At 37.9% G+C, this 23,919-nt stretch overlaps 1 protein-coding gene and 1 pseudogene across 1 annotated transcript in view; both read left to right on the top strand.

Annotated features, from left to right (window-relative positions):
- The first annotated feature begins 227 nt into the window (after window positions 1–227).
- Window positions 228–23,919, top strand: part of LOC117165005 (lachesin) — a 54,154-nt gene continuing 30,462 nt past the window's right edge. Inside the window, exons 1-2 of the mRNA XM_033348457.2 lie at window positions 228–312; window positions 13,190–13,296. Coding sequence (XP_033204348.2) covers window positions 243–312; window positions 13,190–13,296 — 177 coding nt within the window. The 5' untranslated portion in view covers window positions 228–242. The remainder of the gene's footprint in view (window positions 313–13,189; window positions 13,297–23,919) is intronic.
- LOC117165043 (5S ribosomal RNA) lies at window positions 14,556–14,676 on the top strand (annotated as a pseudogene).

Here is a 23,919-nt window from a genome sequence, read left to right as displayed (position 1 = left end):
GACAAATTGATAATGAAATATTCAAATCGTTTTAACAAAAAATGAAAGTTTTTAATTTATATTATAATAATAATGAAACCAGACGGAAATTTTAATACGTAAAGTTAAAAGTTCTGCTCGTTAATAAGAGCAGAAACAATTAATTGCTGCTGTTTAATTATTTCAGATGTTGTGTTACTCACTTTCTCATGCGTTTAATTAACTTTTTCTATTGTTCCAGCTGGATCGATGACTGTGACAAAATGATGGATCGGCAAAAAGCACTTCTAATGGTGTTAATAGCTCTCTTAATTTATCCAAATGACATTTTTGGTAAGTCTCTCGCAAAAGAAAGATTTAATGAAACATTTTTATTTCACAATACACTTGAACATGCTTAACGTTATAAATGTTTCAAATAATTCAATTAGTTGGCGCATTTTTTGACAAATATTAAAAATTACATGTACCTAATTACATACTTAAAATATTTTTTGAAAGGACGAGCGTTATTTCCATCTATTTCTTATCGGTCTTGCTAGTATCTACAAATAAAACCTACAAATTGATAATATTTCAAATTGCAATCTCAACTTGGTCAAAATTTGTTGATAGACAGTCACAATATCTCAGAGCTCTTAAACCGAAATTAAACAAAATGACAGGTGTACCGCCGCGTAATCAATCTTCTTTATATATATAACAAATTATATAACAAATACAGTTAGATTTAAGTGGAAACAATTAAAGTAATTATTGCATAATATCATAAGTTCTTTTCATTCGTTCAAATAATACGATACGATACAATACGACTGCCACGCGATCAATTTTTTCTCATATATTTTTCGAAAAAGAGAAATAATATTGTCTCTACTCACAATATTCAGCAACTAGCTTTCGAGAGCGTCAATTATCGTGAAAAGTTGTTTCCATGAGGATTTGAAAAGCCGTCTGAACACAACGAATGCCGCGAGTTATGATGCATCACGAACCGCACGACCAATTTTGCAACTAAGCCGTTCACTTCACGACCACCTGTAAATACAATACCGGAACTAACCCGCTTTTGAAACGTACGCTGTCACCGACGATATATGCTGATATTGGCCCTACGACCTTTTCTCCCGATGAAATATTACTTTTTACGGATCCAGTCAGCTATACCGTTCTCTTTACACAGACAAACCGGATGAATCGTCAACTTCTCGAAAATACTTGTATCAACCGCGCGAAAAAGACACGGAGATCACTCTCATTGCAGACACACGCAGTTTACGACGCGTCTTTTTCTTTTTTCTTTTCTCCTTTTCTTCTTTTCCTCTACGCGTCTCGCGACTTCTTCAGAAAAGTTTTCAGCATTTTCATGTGCATCTATATGGTGATTTTTAGCGAAAATTTTTAGGTAAAATAAATTTCTCTATATCTTTGGAGTGAATGCAAAAAGACAATCTAATATATTTACAAGTAGTGTTATAGGAGCTATGTGCTTCATAGTTGGAGAGATTCGTATTATTTATTCGTACCAACGTTTTATATCTTTTTCGGTATGAAATTAATCGATTGCTTTTTCTACAAATCTTTTACGCTCCTAATGTCAAGTAAAATTCATGAAAGAAGTGACCGTTGATAACTTAAAAGTAACCAAAAAAGGGAAAAGAAGAAAATTCTTCAAAGGTAGAGTCGAATGAAATCTCAAAAAAATGGAAATTGGACTTGTAAAAATATATCGATCGTTTGGTCTGTAAGTTTCAATATTTTCGAAAGAAATATAATGAAACTAAAACACAAGAATCTATCGACGAATATGAAATAGAATGCAATGGGCCGTTTCTAACAAAGGAATGTGGAGAGATGTACCTGTAATGCCAGATGACATTTAATTACAAACATCGTTCAATTTTTGCCTGCTTTAACCTCCATCAAAAATGAATTCATCCAATGGAAAGACGCTCACATTTCTATATATTTTACATGTATAATGCAATAATGAATAATAAACTCGAGGTACTCAAATATTATATCCATCATATGCATTGTGCAGTAAAAGAGAAAAAAATTATGTTATCGATATATCTTAATAAACTCAATTATCAACATCGTATTATTCTCTTTGAATATGTATAATTACTAGTTATTGTTTACAAGTAATCTAGCTATTTAAGCATTTATTGTATACACATCAGCAGCAGTTTATACGAATGTACTTCTCAAGTTTGCATTTTAATATTGAACCCATGTGCGGCTAAGATTGTTTGTTTTCGAATACAAATTGAATTAACAAAGTCATATGCATACAAGCAAAAAAGTCATAGCAAATACAAGGTAAAATCGAAGATATCATGTAGATCGAATAGCTAATTCGTTTTAGATTATGCTTTACCGCTGATACTCCACTTCGCTGACTGTTGATCCGTCCTAATTCTCTACTATTGTAGAATGACTTCGTTGCATGTTCTTTTCTGCCAGTAACTCACCGTGAAAGTATGTTAATAGTTGGACCGCTTCCCTTTCACGCGTTCGAAAAGATCCTTGCTAATTCGTCCCGGATGAATCGTTCGTTCCTTCTTTTTCGCGACTTCCTGATAAATACGCGAAAATGAAGGACAACTGGCTTTTCAATTTCTCATTTAGCTATTTACGAGTTCCATTAAGTAGAATTGTTATGAAAGCGAGTAATACAAGCGCGCATCGTATACTTTTCAATCCAATACGTTTCTCCAAATGAATTGTGACTTTACTCTAACTTTTCCTTCGTTTCATTATCCGTTAATTCTTCTGTAAAAGTTAATGAATATGGAGCGATCGTAGTAACCTTTGCACAGGCTACCAAAGCCTCGTACGATCGGCGAAACTTCATCGTGCTCCTTTCCGCGCTTTACTTTCCGCGAAATTAATTATATTATCCTCGAAGCTCCGACAATGGCTGATTCCGATTGAAACTTCATTGGAAATCATCGCGTTTGGGGGCCATTTACGAATGATCGTCGTTATGTTGCCGTCGAGCTTACTCTCAATCGATACGTGCTTTGATGTTGATTATATTTATCAAAAATATAGGAAAACTTAATATCCATTGTCAGAAACAGTATGAACCTTCCAAAGATTGTCATTTAAGAAGGAGCACGTAATAAGGGAATTACAGCAGAGAAGCTCATATTCCTGTAATTCGAGACGCACATAGATTTGAATTATTTGACCATTGACAGATTTGACCATTTCACATGTTGCGGTTTCCATTTCTTAAGCAATTTACAAATATGTATCATAGTTGTTTTTAAGATGTTCTGGAGAATGCATAACGCTTTCAAAATCGCAATTACATCGAATAGTCTGTGACGTTGGAATTCGTTCCAAACAAGCATTGGATCTTTATTGTAAGCGCGGAATTAACATTTCGCGATCGCGGTTATTTCGAGTACATATGTAATTCCATTCTCACAGAAGCATCCACTCCGCAATAAGTGCAGTTCTCCGAAGAAAGAGAAAGAGGACGAGAAAGAAAGATACGGTGAAAGCGTGCAGCTCGATGATCCGCAATGACATCGCTTCCTCGAATCGAGTATCGATTCTTATCGATTAACCGAGGACGGCAAATTCGCATTAATACTACAATAGAAACGATATTATGATTTTGTAGATTTTTTGATACTTTCCTTAGTAGAAATGCCTGCTCTGTCGCGTGATGTGATTAGATTTTCCCCTAGACCTTTTGTTTTTGAAACAAATTGAAAAATATAAGGAGAAAATAACGCGTTTTAGATGTTCCTTTCACTTTGATCATTATTTCAAAATATTGAAATGCTTGTAATGTAATAACAATCCATATCATTTTATTTGGAAGAGTCGAAAGAATTGTCATGTAAAGAAAAAATGCGAGAAAATGCGAGAAAATGCAAGAAAAATACGAAACATCTTTACAGTCGAATATTTGAAATGAAAAAAATTGATTTTTTGAAAACTGTACATACCTGCTTGTTTGCAGATTCGTATTTAGCTCATACAAATCTACAAGAATTACCTACTGAAAGTTACAAAGTTAGATATGAATTGAACAGTGTTATTCAACCGCACGTGTATTTCAAACTTGATTTTCTCGAATAAAATACAATGTTATTTTCTTTCTACTTAATTTTTTATGTAACATTACCCTTTGCTTGATTGTATCACTCATCCGGCCTCACCCTACATACACATATACATGTATTGTATGTATGTATATACATGTAAAAGAAATAATTCCTCAATAAAATTATCATTGCTCGGGTAATTTTATAGAATCAAAGTTCTTTTGTAAATTAGATACAAATATCCAAATATACATTCAAAAGGATATATAAAGAAAGGCTTGAGTAAATCATATACAGGATCCGATCCAATATCATGTAAAAGCGGACGCGACATGATCCCTTATGGAAAGATAAAATAATATACAATATAATTTTTTCATTTTCGACTTAGTTTTCGATAAAATTGACTTTGATAATTTATCAAGTATGCTTGAACATAGCTAATTATCAACTGGTTGAGTTAACCATTAATAGGGTGTCATTCTCGATGCGAGAATAAGTAAGAAATGTAAAATAAAATTTTTTCGTTTAAGATTTTATTTTGAAGAAAATAGAATTTGAATATATTTAATTACGAATAGGTTTAGAGCATGCGTGTAGTAAATTTTCAAATCTGTTTTTCTTAAAGAAACAAAGCGTCCTGTGAAAAGCTTTATTCTACATTTTCGACTTATTTTCACACATAGAATGATTTCTTGTCGATTATTTAGTACTATCTAGTCCAGAATTAGCCATGTTTAAGTATAAATTTTCAAACTCGTCTTTTTTCGAAAACTAAGCTGAGATAGAGCAAATTTTGTTCTACATCTTTTTATTATTTTTCTACAAGAAATCACGCGATGCACGCTGTTACATGTTATTCAACTGGAATCTGTATAAAATGATTTTCGGGTGGGAAGAGATTTATCACAAATAATAATTCCAGCTTAGCGAAGGGTGGTAAAATTGTGAAAAGGTCAACGCGAAGGGTTCAGCGTTTTCGTTTTATCGAATATCGAGCGCTAATGGTCGATAGTGAAAGGGATAAATAAGGTCCTGAAGGAAAGTGCAAGGTGCTGAAAGCAGGCTTCCGGCCAATTGGGAACTTGTGCTTATCGGCTGCTTAACGAACTGCGAAACGAAAAGAGAGGGGCTATTCAACTTAAGAATAAGCAGTTAAACTCAAGACCAAATTAAGTCGAATCAGTTCTGGCTGTCACTTATGGACTTGCTCAAGTGTCATTTTGCCAGCTGAAATGAAGAAATTTTATATGGTTTAAAACGCAATCGAGAAAAGGTAAACAGAAAGAAGAGTGAAGGAATATTTCACTCGTGACTTACCTCTTCCTTCTCTCTTACTCTCTATAATACAATATAACGATATAATATCATAATAAAATTATGGTGACTTATGTTTTTTTATTCAACCTCCGATCGCATATTGCATACCCAACCTACGTATATAATTCTGCATTTTTGTTGTACGCAGATATGGATTTTGCTATTAGAACTTTTGAAATTTAGTATACAACTGTATTAGATATACAGACAAATTTTTTAATTCTGTAACTGTTTAGATGGTGTTTAAGTTAATATAAACAGAAAAGAGCCATAATATTTGCACCACTTGCACTCTATTTACATTTCATAACACATTTCTTTTAAACATAACCCGCGTATTCAATTTTTCCAGAGATATCTTTATATCAAAATAAGTCTCATATATAGTGAAATACACGGAGACATTCTATAATTACCGTATAATACGTATAAAAAAAGAGTGTTCTACCGCAGAACTTTGAACTAGAAAAACATTTTTTTCTTTGCATTTTCTTTAAGGAATATTATTTCAAAAGTGTAAAACTCTTATATCAAAAGCCCCAAAAGTAACAGTGCGATAGTTAGTTGTAGCTAATCGAAAATTTTCGAATTTATCGATCAAGTTGAAAAAAGAAAAAAGGTTTTCAAACATTCTTTCATAAAAAAGGTTCCCAAAAACTTTCGATTTTCGCAAGTTTCTTCTATCTGTTCATAAACATTCGCGTTAAAGGTATTGCAAACTTTTTCTCCAGTGTTAACATCGATATTTACAATTTGTGCAATCCAATGTGCCTAGCGTTAGCAAGCATGAGTGTTAACGTGACAGGATCGACTTGAAATCGAACTCATGCTCGTGTCCCCTCTTATTGTCTCTTTCAATCGGTATCTTGTTACAATAGCCAAGGAAAGCAAATAAAATTCCGAAAAATAAGAAAAAGGAAAGGAAAAAATAACAAAATGAGTTGGATGGGAATAAGAAAGAAGATATGGCATAAAATACACAGAAAAAATTCGTAAATTAAGAGAAAACAAGCTAGTTATGGATCTGTGCGAGTGCGGAAAGAATTGTAAAAGGAAAAAATGTCAATTAAAAAAAAAAGAAGCTGAGCGAATTGGAAAAAGACTAGATGGATTGCAAAGAGGCTAGATGGACAAACAACACAAAAAGTGGAAAATCAATTCATTAGAAAGACGACAGAACTTTTGCTCGAAGATATTAAAGAAACTAAAATATAGAAAAATAAGAAAGATGGACAAGTTGTAGAACGACGGAGAAACTGTTACGAAGAAAAACTAAGAAATTACAGAATTCTGAAGAATTGAGACGTCCAAAAGTGAAAATATAAAAGTGCGAAATACAAAATGCGAAAATATATAGAAATAACAGTTTCTGAGATGGTTAAAGTGGTGGAAAAATGTTCCTTAATTCAGCAAATATCAAGTAGGTATAGCAAAGCATGCAAAGCTACTAAAGTAAGGAAGGCAATTTCTCAACATTTTCACAAATCGATTTTGCTAACATTCTTCTACCTAAATGTGAATGACCGTTTATTCACCGTGCTCATAAAAATAGTTTTTCAGACAATTGCTCTACATGTGATGTTATGAAAGCTATGAAAGTTAATTAGAATCTTTCTTTCAAACATTATGACTATGCCAACTCGCTCTTATAGAAATATTTCAGAAAATTCGCGAAAATTTCATAGTTTAAATTTATTTAAAGGTCGCAATATTCTTAAATAATCTAGTTTGTAGTCTCGTGGAATTTTTTGTCACGTTTCTTCACTAGGCTAGCGACAGTATAAGCATAAGAATTCAAAGCGTTCACGCCGCTTTATAAAAATATTTAACTTAGAATTCTTAAGGTAATTTAATCTCTAAGCATTAATTCGATACATAAATCTACGCATATAAAAAATCGTTTAAATATAATGAAGTTCGTCTGCTATGCCGTCATAACGTTATAATGTAATTTCTATCTTTTTGTATTTTTCACTTTGTCAAACTGTTGATTTCCGAATATCAATGAAACCTGTACATTCGATGAACGTTTAACGAATAAATAAAGATATAAATAAAGTTGAACGCGAGCGTTTGGGGACTCGTTTCTATCATTTTTAAATCTATTCTAACGTGTATTTATTTCAAGGAGTTAAAAAATTACAGATCGATGACCCGCGTAAATTTCTATGTACATACTTAACAGACCAAAAGGAATGGTGTATTTGCAAAACGCTCTTAAACTATTTTCGGACAACTATACATGGAAGAGGAATGAAATGCAGCTTAATTTAATTCTATAGAAATAATTTCACGCCAGTTTCGCAATATTCTACCATGATACGTGACTGTTTTAGAGTTAAATACTTACGTTTCGAAATATCGTTAATCAACGCCCTAAATGCCGACTGTGTGTCGCTTTATATTCTTCGCATTAATATAAGTAACGATTTCAATTTTATTTTTCAAGAGCCTTGCATTTCGATAGAGAATATATAACACACGAGCATTAAAAAAAATCGACGTATTGCGTTTTCATTGCATCGACTTCGCATCAGAACCTGTTCAATTTTACACTCAGTACGGTGCACATACTTGGTTCTATACTCAACGAACTTCTTTCATCGTAAAAGACACCACCAAGCTTCCGGAATAAATAACTCACGTGAAATCCTTCCACCGCTTTAATTAAAGTCATTCTTTTGGGTAAGAAAAAGGAAGGGAAAAGCCGGAAGAGAAAATAAAGAAAAAGGTCTATCATTAAAGTAGGCGTCGACGAGATAAGTTAGCTCGGTAAAAATTTCAAATACTGGCATTAGCGAGTCTCTAAGCGTTTACTTAATCGTGTATATCACTTAAGCTTAAGCGGGTGCACAGTGTACAGTGTACAGTGTACATGTAGAGGAAGCAATAAAAACTGCAGGTTGCTATAATGCCGTATTCCGTTCGCCTTTATCGTCGCGATATTGCGTATCACAGATTTATGTTTTCTTCTATAACGTATTCCTTTAATATTGTTTACGTTCGTTGCACCGTGATCTACTTTTCAGTTGAAGATAATAACGGATGCGGGGAAAACTTTTACTGCGCTTTGCGTATTTTCTGAGGCGAGGGACAACGAGCGAAGAAGGATAAATCTGGAAGGCGGAACAGAAACAAAGGAAACAAACGAGACAATTTCGACCTCGATTAGAAACATAAGATCGCTCGAAAAGAGAACGATCAGGATGTTAACGACAAATAGACCGATAATGATAAATAAAAGGCTTGTGGCGGATCGGTATCAACAGGACGCCGACAGGTCGAGGCATCAACGCGGCGCAACACCTCCCGGGCGATCCACGGGTACCAACCGCCAACACTAGAGGGCTACGACGACAACGAGTCTGTCTGTCTCGCTAGCGGTCGAATATACGGTGTCAGGATACAAATACCGCACCTAGCGAGACTCCCTCTACGTCTAAGGCAGGGACTACCGGGCATAGCCTTACTGACGAGTCCACCGGTAGTCCCGGGACGAAACGCACTCTCTCTCTCTTTTCAACCGCCTCAGGCTTATAGTCGAATCCTCCTTGAGAATTTTCCTTGTCTCTTGGGTCGTACGAACACGAAATTATCGCAAATAGGTGAAAAATACCGTGAAAATCTTGCTATATATTTCGAAAATATTCACAGTCACAAATGTCGTATAAATTTTTCTCACGTGTTCTTAAGAAACCGTACTTTTCACGGACAGGTATAAACGAGTTGTTCTTATTTAATCAAAAGGAGGAACAATGCCTCGGTTGCTGTCATAAATCTCTCGTGTCCAATAGATTTATTCAGTATATAGTCGAGCAACAGGCAACTATCTTCCGCCACCAAAACTTTTCACGAACAGCTTATTATCGAACTTTCCGAGGTAGCTTATTACCTATATTAAATATCGTAAAATTCTTAACTTCCGCGGAATGTTCGCGTCAGCGTCGGATTAGTATCTTGGACATAACGTGCACTTCCTGTTTCGTAATAAGCCACTTTATTAATCGTAGCACGACAAAACTTTTCTCTCGCATTTACTATGTCCTTTTTCCTTTTTCAATAAATTTTTCTCGGTCTTCCTTTAATAATAATCAATCAATAATCCAATAATAATAATCAATCGGGGCTTAAAAAAATGTACCTAAAGAATAATCACTTAATGGAGTAACTAATTTATTATACATACCTATAAGTATGGAAAGTCAAAGTCAGAAAACGAGATACACTACCGTTCAAAAGTATCTACATAGACACTTGGTTATATTTCACGAAATGTAATTCATGAGAACAATAACATTATGAAAAGACATTTATACTATAAAGTTATTATCCTCTTTACGCCAGTTATATTCTGTAAGTAAAACGATTAGAAACATCTTGTGGGAGATGTTTCATATTCTCGATATACTTGACATAGAATCATGTAAAATCGAGCGGACCTCGTCGGGAATAACGCTTTATAAATAATTTAAGAAGCCATCCAATCGAGCAACGATATTAAGAAAGAGCAGGACTTATTTTAATGCTTCGTCGTCCTGATATTTCAGTATCGGTATCCGATAAAAATTCAAAATCGATAAACTAACTCGTCCGAGTCGACAAATTACAACACTTCTGGTATTTCAAATCCTGCCTAAATGTGTCAACTTGCTAGTCAATCGTCTTCTTCGCATTGACCTTAGTTCGATCATGTCAAACACAAGTTATTTACGATATCGCGCAAAAGCAACTCGATTAAGTTTTATTCGATTAGGATCAGCAATCAAAAAATGTATTTTTTCAAAATATATTTTTAACACTTTAAGGATCGAACGTCCTTATGTTAAAACAACAAGTTTTCTATAAAAAGATACTAGTAAATACACATTTCGAAAATAAGAGTATTATGTAATATCAGATGAAACTTTTAGTACTCGTGTTTTTAAATTAAGGAACCGAAGTGCTTTCAAATTAAATTACTGTAGTGCTAAAACTGACATATTCATTCAAATAACGGCTTCGAATACTTTGTTTTTGCAATTATTTAAACATGTAAATGTGTCGATGCAAAACTATAATCACCTATACGCAATATAACACAGTATCTACGCGCTAATAAGTACACACGAAAGGTAATCCCTTCGTTCCAAGTATTTTTTCAAGTATATGTCACTTTTTGAAAAATTGTGTTATCTTACAGCTATTATGTCTTTCTGCTTATCGAGTAGGAAATCCACCCTTAGCGAGTGACTCTTGAAAATGGCTGACACTCTGGTTCTCGGAGAAATGTAAAAAGCCAGGCCATTTTCTTGTAACTTTTCGAAACCGGGACAGAACAAAGGATGTAAGCACATCAAGGGTCATTCGAGAATTAAATACCAATCTTAAATTACAATAATGCGAAAGTTTCCCGTTATGGACTCAATACAAGAATTTTATTTTTCCTCGGCTCGGTGCTGAGTAGACGTTTATTCCTTGCTTTCATTTCCACGTAATGCCGTCACCATCAATTTACTTTGCTCCTGGCCACTCGACAGACTGCTTGTCCCACGGCGATTGTCACTTCTACTTATAATACTTTCCGATCCTATTACCGTTGTTATGAGACAAATAGGTCAAGCTTGTCTCCTTCAAGACCCCACGGCTTGACTTTGAGCTTATCTTTGTTCCAGAATTCCTCTTTCTGCCCCTTTTGTCCTGCAGTTTACCTCACGAATGCTACCTTACCCCCTTTAATTCAAAAGTGTCATGCCTCTTATTTCATTATTCCGTGATTTCTCAGTTCGGCTCTTTTACTTAAACTTTCCATTCTTCCCTTCCTTCTTTCCGTATTTTCCTTTTTGCTATCCCTTTCCTTTCATTTTCTTTACGTTTCTTCTGTTTCTTTCCTTTTCTGTCGGTTGCTGTCGCTGGACATTTTTTCCGTTCCTTCCTCTGTACTTTTGACATGGCGCGGAAAAGAGGTTTAAAAGTCTCGAGAACGAACAGCATCCAGCTAATTATTGTAATTTCATGCTTTTGGGATACGATCTCCCGCTGGCCGCGGCGGCTTCTAATTGGACTTGCACTCTGTTCGTCGACAGCAGCTTTGAATAGGAATTTTGCGCGACAGCGACAACGAACCGAAGATTTATTCTGCCGCTTTTTCATTCAAAGACGTGATTCTAATAATTGTTATGAGAACGGTGGTGAGACGACATTTTCTCACCGGGTTATGTCATGTCGCGTCGTATCGTTCGTGAAAGAGATCGAGAAAGGGTAGTTTCTAACACGTCGCGGGTGACAGTGTAAAGGAAAAAACGAAACTAGTATTCTTATTTATACGATTTTTCGACCTCACAAAATTTTGATCCTTGCAGTGGTTCTGTATTCTGAAATTTCTCCGAGTGCATTAACGATTTATTTACTACACACACACACACACACACGCGCGCGCGCGCGCATGCACACGCACACGCACACGCACACTCACACAAGGAAAGCTGTTTGATAAAAAAAGAGCGATCCAGTAAGGAATCCGATTCTTGTGAATTTTCATTGAATATTTCTTGTTGTTTCGTTGAACGATTATAATAGAATATTTCGATTTATTTCTTGGATATCGATAGGAAAGGTTAGCATTGTTGAGGATCGAGGCGGAAAAATAGAGGAAGCAATACGTTCCCTAGATATACTGGATGAAAAGAAATGACAAGCAGTTACAAGTTACAATCAAATTGCATCCAACAAACTAGGAAAAAGTCAGTATTTTTCTCGGAATTCGTTCATCTTGAAACAACCTTAAGAAACCATGAAACTTCTTTGTACTCAGATAGTTATATGTATGTATGTCTGTATGCAGAACGATTCTAAAGTTTTTCACGTGGAAAACAGGTTGTTTTCGAAAGGATAAATTAATAAAATTGGAAAATTTTATATCTGTTTCTGCTGAAAATCACGATACCAAATAGTACATTTAATAGACTGAGTTTATCCAACAATAAGTGGAAAATTTGAATAAACGGCGGTACGCTAATTTTTACCAAATATGTATGTATGTATTTATGAAATTACATTTTTCTGAAATATAAATTAATCCCACATAAATAACTTAAAAGAAATTACTTTTAAATTCAGTTTAGGCAGCTAGGGCTATTAAAAGAAAGTTATTGCATTATAATAAATATCGTAAATATCGTAATTTGTATTATTACGTAAGTCGTAAATGAATTAAATGTCCGTATCATTGTAAAATATATTAAATTGATGTCGTGTTGTGCTTTATCGCCTGTACTCCATCATTTCTGATGTATGTATTTAAAAATTTATATGTTTGGAAGAGGAAACTTTGTTAAACACCGAATGTACTACTACACATCAACGAAGCAAATAGTAACTGATACGAAATGTAAAAACATTTCATTAAGTCTAGATCAAATATTCCATTTGCCAATCTAGTAGCTTTACAAGTTTCGAGTCGACAAATTTTGCAACTGATACTGGAAAATTACTAGTAAATTTTAAATAAGGAAGGAACTTTGTTACGATCGAAACGACAATTAAAATTCCGTAAATATCTGGATGATTTAAAAATTGTATTTCATATCAACGTTGAGTTTGAGTAACTTTCATATTTAGTTATTAATTAGAATCACGGGATCGATTTTTCCAGGTCTCCACGACTATGAAATATTCTGTTTACTGGACAAAACTAATCTTGCTTCCTGCTCTCCGCTTCGGTCAGTCTTTACCAACTGTGCCTCGCTTAGTAAATGAACGTCATGTTATGTTTTTTCTTTAAATTACAGTGAGCAAGATATGCAAATCTAAAATGTTTCTCACATGCATTGTATCTGTTTCAGGCGGTGCTTTTCCACCCGAATTCGCTGATACTATACAAAATGTAACAGTATCGCTGGGAAGGGACGCAACTTTCACGTGTCTGGTCAATCATTTGGGGGGCTACAGGGTAAGTTTCCCTTAGTGAAAATTCATCAAACCGCAGACATACAAAATTCTTCTGACGAAGAATTTTCGTGTGGAACACACAATACTAACCACATTTTTGAATGAATACATTTAACTTTCTTTTCTCGTCTACCTTACTATCATTTTATTCGTCGTGTAAAGGTTTTAGGAAAGATTCATTGCGAATCGCAATCTTGGAATTGTGATTTATTCAGATCTTTTCACGTTTCAGGATCGGACACAAAATCGTAGTAGCTCTTGAAGTAGAGGGATGGTGCATTGGAACTTAATTTCTTTTATACAATTTTCTTTTCAAACTCTTCCTTACATCTGCTACGTGGATTTATAAACGAAATACTGTGTAACTATGTTTTAAGGAGATATTCATATGATTATAAATATAATAATGGTAGAAATATTTAAAAATGTCCTCTATCTTGTATGGTGCATCTAATGAAAATCCAATCAATAGTAAATGCACATTAATAAATAGCTTATTAAACCCATGACTAGCAAATATAGCATGTACTTGAGAATCTTTTTTGTACAAATCGTGGTTTGGAATCTATTTCTCTGGACCGAATACAAACGTACAGAAAGAAAAATCGATCATGGTAAATTTTAGATCACATTCTTTTGTCCAAGTAAGGAATCTTTGTCACGAAAACCAATTTCTCAAACAACTCATATGTCACTAAATTCACAAGCACTCTTTTTGATTCGATGTCCGTCCTGCCGCCACATCCTTATGTTTGAACACAAAAATAGAGCCATTTCCCCTGTGGTATTGGATTTCATATCCACAACGAAGACAATTTCGTTACGCATCATCGTGTGTACATTACTATCTACCCCTCCCTCATAAAGAGGAATATTATGACGGAAGGAATAACAGATTGAAAAATCTTAATTTTGCGCTTTAACGAGTTCGGCTGGAACGGTGTAAATTTAACTATATCGTTATCCATATTATATAGATAACGACGCCAGATTATTCTTTGCACGCATTACCATTTTGCTTTAAGTAGGACTTAAATCGTAAATGTAAGAACGCAGCTGGTATATCTGTTGGGAACACTAGCTAAACTAGCTAAACTAGTTAAAGTGGTAGCTCTCTTGCTATAATCAATTAATCAGTTGCTCCGAATTGTCGAAGCTTGTTTGACACCGAATACAACTATATATCCTAGTTGTAAATGAATTTAAATTTAACGACTCAAACCCATCAAGTTGATTAGAGTTCAGCTAATTTATCGACGTGCCAACGCCCATGCCGCGCTGAGTGCACTCGTTCCCGTCAGATCACGAAAGTTAAGCAGCGCCGGGCACGGGGATAGTACTTGGATGAGTAATCGCCTGGGAACTCCGTGTGACGTTGGCGAAGCGCGCTGGGTCCGCCGCGCCCCCAGTGGGGTTCGGGCTTGGACGCTGGTGGCTCAGCGCCTCGGGGCCGCCAGCGATTCCGGTAGGGGAACCGGACTGCCTGGCACAGTGGCGCCGGTGTAACGTCAATTCATATCAGAAACCAGCCCACACACAGCAGACAGGATGACACCCAGATGTCTGCACATCCTTGGCGCGTACCCTCAATAGTCTTAAGTACCCACCAGGGGTCTTGGCATTTTCATAGTGAAGGTCCTTCGGCCCAAGCGAGTATCTCTTGCTTTAGATTTCCTTTTACGTTTATTATTTATTACGTGTTAACATGGAAAGTTGGTTTTCCTCACATCTGGTATGTTCCGTTAGCAACTTTCTCACGAGGGGGGCTAAAACCCTTCCTGGTCCACCAACCGTCTTATTATGTAATCGGAGACGGTGTCTACTGCCCTCACTTCTTTTTTTTTTTTTTATTTATTTGTTGAAATTACAATCAATTCTCGCGTTGAGAATCTTCAGTAATTTTTCTGGCGTGGCGCAGAGACATGGCTGTTTATTTACAATAAGTTAATACTTATTATAGATAGGTATAATTTATAAGTATTATAAGTAAGTGCATATGCTTAATTTGGATAACTAAATGAATCTAGCTTTTAGGTCTAGCGGGTAGTGCCTCTTCAGCCTGCGAATCTGGACCGTCGTATCAAGTAGTCCAGTGATTAGGGGGTTTCGGTGTTTGTTGACTCTTTTGCTATATCTGTCGCTATATTTTGCTATTTCCTCTTTGACGGTGGGTATCTTGAGGTCGCGGTGTATTGTTTCATTGGTTACATACCAAGGTGCGTCAATTAGGGATCTTAGCGTTTTCGATTGAAAGCGTTGGAGTATTTCAATGTTGGAGTTACTTGCTGTTCCCCATAGTTGGATTCCGTAGGTCCAGACAGGTTTTATTACGGTCTTGTAGAGGGTAATTTTATTCTGTATGTTTAGTTTGGAGCGTCGGCCCGTGAGCCAATAGAGTTTTTTTAGTTTGTCCTTTAGTTGCTTCGTTTTATCTGAGATGTGTGTCTTCCACGTTAGTCTCCTGTGCAGGGTCATGCCCAGGTATCGGACTGTGTCCCTGCTAGGAACTGTTGCACTGTTGATGGTGACCTGGGGGCAGGTTTGTTTTCGGAGCGTGAAGGTTACATGCGAGGATTTCTTTTCGTTGACTTTGAAGCCCCACTTGTGAAACCACTTTTCCATGGAGTCGAGACTTCGCTGGAGAGTGGATGAGGCTATTACCGGGTCTGCGTGGGTAGCTAATAGCGCTGTGTCGTCTGCAAATGTCGCTATTGTTATATCGTTTGATATAGGTAGGTCGGCAGTGTAGATGGAGTACAGTAGGGGTCCGAGGACACTACCTTGGGGTATGCCGGCTTCTATTGGGAATGTTGCGGAAGTGGCGTCTAGGCATTTAACCATGAATGTCTATTGGTTAGGTAAGATTTTAGGATGGAGTAGTAGGGGTGAGGTAGGATCTTTTTAATCTTGTATAGTAGCCCTTCATGCCATACTTTGTCGAATGCCTGTTGGATGTCTAGGAAAACCGCTGAGCAATATTTTTTCTTTTCGAGTGTTTGGCTGATCGTATGAGTTAAGCGGTGGATTTGCTCTACTGTAGAATGATGTTTTCGGAAGCCGAATTGGTGATCTGGGAGTGTTTTCAAGTTCTCTAGGAGTGGAAGGAGTGGAATAGTTTGGACAGGGTAGGTAAAAGACTGATTGGGCGATAGCAGCTGGTTTCGTATATCGGTTTACCGGGTTTAGGGATGAGGGTAATCAATGAGATTTTCCAGGCCTTAGGATAGTGTTCAAGGCGAAGGATAGCATTAAAAATCGATGTGATGAGTGCTATCCCTTTTATGGGAAGTTCCTTGATTGCTTTATTGCCTATTAGGTCGTGCCCTGCTGCTTTCTTGGGGTTTAGGCGACTGATTGATTCTATAGTTTCTGCAGAAGTGAAGGGTTCAATAGAAGGGTTCAACATTTGGAAGGAGGTGTGCAGGTATTCAGTAACGTCCGCGGCAGCTTTGAAGGAATGGGGTTTGAATACTTTAGACAAGTATTTGGCAAACAGGTCGGCTTTTTCTATAGGGCTACGCGCCCATCCACCTTGCGGACGGCGGATTGGAGGGATTATTTGTGGGGGCGCGTGAGTTTCCTGGAGGTCTTCCATAGTGAGTAGCTGGAGTCAGCTGTGGGGGATAAACTGGCGAGATATTTTTGGAAACAGACGTTTTTGTAATTTTTTATGGTTTTGGATAGCTTTCTAGTTGCGTTGTTTAGTTTGCGTTTGTCATCCGGTGTTCTATGGGTCTGCCATACTCTTCTTAGTCTACGTTTTTCTGCTAATTTTTTTTAGTATGTATTGGGGATATTCATGTTTGCTGGTAGACGTCTTTGTCGATGTGGAGAGGTGGATGGCGTTTATTATGCTCGTGTTTAAGTATTCCGTGGCTGCTTCGATTTCTTCCTTAGTTTTTAGTGAAGTTAAGGCTGAAGTTGAGTGAGTAAAGACTTCTGTAAAGAGTTGCCAGTTGGTGTGTTGGTTGTGAATGGAGCTATTATCATGTGAATGGATCAGAGGAGAGATCAGCCGAGGAGTTGATTTGGACGTGTCGTGATGAGATATTTTTAGTTACGAAGAAGTCAAGAAGGTCGGGTATTTTGTTGGTGTCAGTGGGCCAGTATGTGGGTTCGTATGTGGTGAGGTAGTTGAGGTTGTTGTTTATTATGCTGTTTAAGAGGTTTTTGCCTCTTGCTGTAACCATTCTGCTGCCCCATTGGATGTGCTTGGCGTTATAGTCTCCTCCAACTATGAATCTATTGCCCAGGGTGTCCAGGAAGTTATCAAAGTCTTCTTTGGCGATGGAGTGTCTGGGAGGGCAGTATACTGCTGAGGTGGTGATTGAGCCATGACAGTCTTCTATTGCTACGTTTGTTGCTTGGAGGTAGTCTTTCTGGAATGATGGAAGTTCGTAGTGCTTAATACTTGCTTTGATTATTATTCCGGTGCCACCGTGGGCCTTCCCGCTGGGGTGTTGGGTATGGTAGAATTTGTAACCATTTATTTTCAGGTAGCTCTTGTCGGTGAAGTGGGTTTCCGATACGAGCATTACGTCGATTTGATGGTGTTTTAAGAAGATTTCTAGTTCAAGTTTGTGTTGCGCTAGACCGTTGGCGTTCCAGAGTGCTATGCGCCTTGGTTTTATTTTGAGTCGGGGCGTGCTAATTTTTCTACGATGAGTGTTAGTAGCGATAGCAAGTGATTTATTTGCTCTGATTGTTTCTCTATTAGCTTTTCAAGCCTTGAGGAGTTGTCTGTGTTAGGTGGGTTGGGGACACTATTTTGGGGAAGATTCCTTTGGCTATTCGGGTTATGTTGGATGCCTTGTACTGCTTGGGCATAGGAGGTTGAGGTGGTAATGAATTTGGTAGGACTGGGTGTTTGGTTGGTTGAGGGGATTGGGGTAATCGTGAATTTCGGCGGGCTGGGTGTTTGGTTGGTTACCTCTTTTGCTCTGAGTTTAGGGTACCTGTTTGTGTATAGAGTTTTATAGGCTGAGCAGCCTTTGTAGTTGGCAGGATGGTCCCCTTGACAGTGGATGCGTTTTGCTGGGGTTTCCGGTGATTTGGCGCATGGTCAGTGGAGTGAGTGCCTGCACATTTAACGCAGCGAAAAGTATGGTTGCAGTATTTCTGCGTATGACCGTACCTTTGGCACCTTTTGCATTACACTATTTCTTTTTTCACAAGCGGTGGTTCGGATTTTACTATCGCATTCATTAGGCGACTGATATTGTAGATTTCCTTATTGTTCGGCTTTTGTTTTATATCTATGAAAAATAAGGATAACGGGTCTTTCGAGACTCTATGCCTTATATTACTTAAGTTGATGTCTTCGTGGCCGAGTTTTAAGAGTTCGTATTTGAGTTCGTCTATGTCTGCTTAGTGGTGGATGTTTCGTAGGACCACCCGGAAAGGCCTTTCCTGTTTGAGTTGGTAGGTGTGGAAGTTGGCGTTCAGGGTCCTCAGTATCTTGGTGAGTTTTCTGTAAGCTTCTGGGTTCCTCGGCAGTATTTTTACTTTATTGTTATTTATCTTTAGGTTGTAGTCCTCCTTGGAGATATCTCTCTCTAAGGACTTGATCATTGTCTGTATGTCGATGACGTCGTCCACAAATGTTGGCGGGGGAGGGGGGATTCTCTGTGATTGTTGGTTTGGCGGTGGGTCTGCGATTTCCATGGCGTCGTTAGTGGATTGCAGTACGGCGAACCTGTTGTGGGTGTTTATTTGTATCGTTGATTGTTCGTTCCGGGTGTCGATTGTGTATGGTTTTGCTGTTTCTATTTTCCGTTTCTTGGTAATGTTAGCGTCGTTGGTGCGGAGAGTTCTGTTACACTTCTACCACGGGGGAGGTAGCGCGGGATAGTTGCGAGTCTGCTCCGGAGAGCCTGGTCGCGATTGCTGGGCCATCATCGAGCTAGTTAATTCGAAATGAATAACTAGTCGTGAGGCTATGAGGCTAGTATTCGGTTTGGGGTTAGGTGCGTGGAATTTTCTTCTCCCTAAAGGGTAGGAATCACTTGGCTGTGTTCACTTTCGACGGTTGGGCGACACGTGTTGTTTTCTGACTACACTGGGCACTAGAGACACGTCTGCACTCTTCGGCACTCCACAGCGAACTGCGAGGATATCTGTAATGACTGCCCTCACTGCTTTAACCAAAATTGTCATCAACAAATCCGATAGTCCCGTGTCCTTAAACACATCCACCTCTAGCTTTCCTCAGACACAATATCGTCAGTAAAACTTCACTTATTCTGTATCCTTAGAATTGTCAACATATCTTTACAGTCACGTACTTAACATATCGGTGTAACTAAGTTTTACATAACGTGGTTGGAGTGAATTGTGATTTATGTTAATTCAGTGTGTATGCCAGTTTGATTCAAACAAAATTAATAGTTGTGTTACGACTCAACTATTTTTATTTTATCACCCAACCCTCAAGTTTACATGACACCGCCGACGAGGCGCGGTATGACATGGCCACACACCGCTCCATCAGCTGTGGTATTGAGCGGGGGGGGGGGGCATGGTGTGTCGCTCGCGTCGGTTCCCCGGCCTCTCTCGATCGCAGCCGGGACGGTCATCGTGGAGATTTTAGTCGGTTGGAGTCCGACACTACCACGCCGCTTTTCCCAGAAGCGGCCTGGCGTCCGTGCGGATTTCTTCCACGTAAATATAAAAAAAAGCTAATTTATCGACGTTACGAATATGATTCAAGTATAGGGCTGTATTCTAATCGAACGTCGCACAGAGACAAGTCTGAATGACTGTCTTACTATCGGTTTCGTAACAATACGGCAGTGCCCATATACGCCAATCGCACGGCGATATGAAGAACAGCGATGTAGACAGGAAAGGGTAACAAGGTGGTCGTATGACAATATGATATAGAAAAGGACAATATGTCGGTCATACGACAATTCGATGGAGAAAAGGCTAACCTAGAAAAAAGAAAGGCTCGTAAGTCGAATTATCCGAAAATAAATAATATTGACCAGATTCTAGGCACCTGAAAGGGTCGCACAGCAAAATTATACAGTAAGATTGTTTTTGCCTTTGTATCAGTGAGACAACACTAATGCAACGACATCTTTTTTGTCTTAAATTTGTTGTTAATAAAAATTTCATTATCACATTGGTCAGATTTTTCTGCTGAATATAAAACTAAATACGATGTTGTTATAAAATTCGACAATGCGACAGTATCCAATCTCTATATTTATATAAAATTTTATAACATCGTGTTTTTAATCAAAAACATTTTATCAATATGTTAATGAAGTTGTGATTAACAACAAATTTAAAATAAAAGAGTTACGTCGTTGTATTAGTGTTGTTCCGTCCACATGATGGCGAAAGCAACCCTCTCGAGTACCCGAAATCTGGTTAATGTTTACAGCTTGTTATGAGCTTGTTGTCAAGTTCGAACGTTGTGCGTGAAGTGCAACAAAAAATAAAATGGTTCGATTTCCGTCGGTCAATTGTTCAACAACGCTGCTACTAATGTCTATACACGATATTAATACATACATGATACAGTATATGATGTTATATACTAATTAGGTCCAACTACTTTAAAAATTTGCTATCATTTTGCTAGTACTTTTATAGGATTAAAAAGTTTGATACTATGAAAACGGAATATAAAAAATGATAAAAAGACGCTCTATCGAACGGTGCAAATAAGTTTTGTAGCCATTGCAGATCTTTTTTGTACTTCACAAATCAATAAAGTATGATTTCTATTCTATTACGAAAGTGTGCATTGCGATACGAAAGAGGATCAAATTTCAAACAGTTCGAGCAACTCGAAATACTGTTGCATCGTATGTGTTGTCAGTTTGAACGCAGTCATAGAACATGTTATGTATATCCGTTCGATGTAGAGTTAGTCGGTCGATCGGTTTTGTCGTACGACATTCAATTAGAACATGGGATAAGTCTTTAACTTTTTCCACGAAAGAAATAAGAAAGATAGAACAACGTGGGAGGAACTATAAAAGGAGTAATACAAAATTTCTGTTCGCTATTATTAAATTTATTATTGCTCAGTTTTTCCAACGGTAGCTTTAATATTTTCTACGTTATCAATATTAATTTAATAAATTGATGTTTGTTCGTTTGAAACAAACATCAGCCTATAAGTATCCGATTACACGTATGGAAGATCGTACGGTTTATCATAATGAGGACCCTCCGTGCAACGCCTGTTTTAATTTCGACGAATCAGAAAAATGGATAGGTGGATTATTATCCACTATTACTATTGCAAAGGGACGACGTTGAAAATTCAAAGGGTAGCGTTCACAGAAGATGAGGGGGAGGAGTGTCTAGCAACAAGCCTGTTCCCTCTCGTTAAGAACGCTTTGGCACAGCTATAAAGAGATAAATAATCTGGTTACGAGCGTCTAATGACATTATGCGAGAGTAAAGTGGTAACGAGCAACTGCTGCTAATTTTTCATTTAAGGCTTAATGTTCAGCCATAGTAAGTCTGACGATACGGATGAAGCGTGCATTCGCAATTTTTGCTAGATTATTTCCTAACTCAATACCTTCTATCCGACGAATTTTAGGCCAGCCAATTAAACTGATTGCATTATGTTCTGAAAATTCCATTAGAATTGTTCAAGTTACAGATTCATACTTACAGCGATAGAAATAAAATTAATATTAATAAAGAGATTCCAGAGAGAATTCGATTATTCAGAGATTATAGAGAACAGAGGACAAAGGCTCTTATGAAATTAATTTATTATTTAACGATTTTTAGCACTGAATAGTTTATGTGGCTCCTTTTCGTAACTAGCCGTTTAAATTTCTGCATCAGATACGAGTGAGTTTACAGAAATGGAAATTATTTGGCAGTGGTTGTGTCCACATACTTACTCACCAAATTTATGAATTGTAACAAGCTTCAGATTTGGCGGAGGACGTGTCTATTGCTACAAAAGTGACCACACATTTAAATAACTATATGTGATTCTATCAGAATTTTTTAAACGCTACCTACAGAGTCTGAGAAGGTATCTGAGGTAAAAATCTCGTTTAATCAACTGTATTTAAGACTTTATACTTGAAAAATAAACAAATGTTTTCTCACATATTTTATCACAAGGAATTAGTTAAAAGGTAATTATCCAATATCCAAATCCAATATCATACATTACTAGTACGTAGCAATTACCTAGATTATAAACGAACTAATTATCAGTCATGATAATTATTACTTAAACTTGATAGTGAAAAGAAATAGTTAAATTTAAAAAACAATCAATACTTATTAATCATAAACGAAGTAGTTATAAATCTTGATTATTGTCTGTTAAACTTCAAAACAAAATTCATTGCATTTTTAAAACTAATGAACATTTGTTACTTGTATAAACAAATTACTGATCAATCTTACGTTCTGTATTGTAAACTAAAATAAAGAAATTGTACACTTCAGTTGGTAACAATTAGGACTGAATTATAACTTAACTTAAACACTACATGACATTTTTTAAGTATTAGTATTAGTACTAGTATTCCACATATATATGTCGGAGATGAAAGAACATCGGGATTTCCCGTCTGGAATGTTGGAAAAAACCCCCAATACCCTAGTCCAGACTTTTACTATAGCTACACTTAAGTAATAAAAATAAGAAATAGTTTACTGTTCCAATCTGGCTTTATAACGATGGGTTCGGGCTCGAAATAGTAAGGAAACTGGCCCAGGCTGGAAAGGTCGCCATAGGCTGGTCGACAGCGAAGGTCGAAGCCATCGAACGGAGACCGTTACAGTGCTACAGGTGCCTTGGGATAGGACACACGGGGAAGACCTGCACCGCCAAGGAGGACAAGGGGCACCTGTGCTTCAGATGCGGCGAACCAGGGCACCAGGCGAGAGCATGCACTACTGCGAGCTCGAAATGCCTGCTCTGCGAGGCGCTTGGAGCACCGTCGGTGCACAGGATGGGGGGACCGGCCTGCGCCCCCTCGAAGAAAGGAACGAAAGGAGCCGCCCGCGGATCTACGGCTGCAAGAGGCAGCGAGAAAGGCTCCCCGTCGCAAAGCGACCCTAAGCCCGCGAACAAGGAGGTAGGCACGGAGGAAGCCACAAACAAGGAAAGAACACCAAAGAACTGAGAATGCGCATCCTCCAGACTAACCTGGGAAGGTCAAGGCGAGCACAAGACCTGCTCCACCAAACCATCCGGGAGAGCACGGTCGCCCTAGCGGTGGTGGCGGAACCATACAGAGTTCTGGATGCCCCGGAGTGGGTCGGAGACACAGACGGAATGGTTGCCGTCACCTGGACATCAACGCCCGGAGCGTTCGCCCACGGAGCCCTGCTGGAACGCGGCAACGGGTACGCCGCGGTCGAGTGGGCAGGGATGATGGTGGTGGGGGTGTACGTGTCACCTAACAGCGGACGGGCAGCGTTCGAGGAATTCCTAGACGGAGTTGGCGACTGCGTCAGGCGACGACTCCTCCGACAAGTGCTCGTCCTGGGAGACTTCAACGCGCACTCCACGGAATGGGGGAACGCCAGGACCAACGCACGCGGCCGCACGCTATCAAACTGGGCCGCGGGACTTGGACTTCTCTTAGTGAACAGGGGCTCGACCAGTACCTGCGTGACGTGC

Source organism: Bombus vancouverensis, chromosome 12, assembly GCF_051014615.1.
Source record: "Bombus vancouverensis nearcticus chromosome 12, iyBomVanc1_principal, whole genome shotgun sequence".
Classification (NCBI taxonomy): Eukaryota; Metazoa; Arthropoda; class Insecta; order Hymenoptera; family Apidae; genus Bombus; species Bombus vancouverensis.
This window is presented reverse-complemented; position numbering and strand designations above follow the sequence as displayed.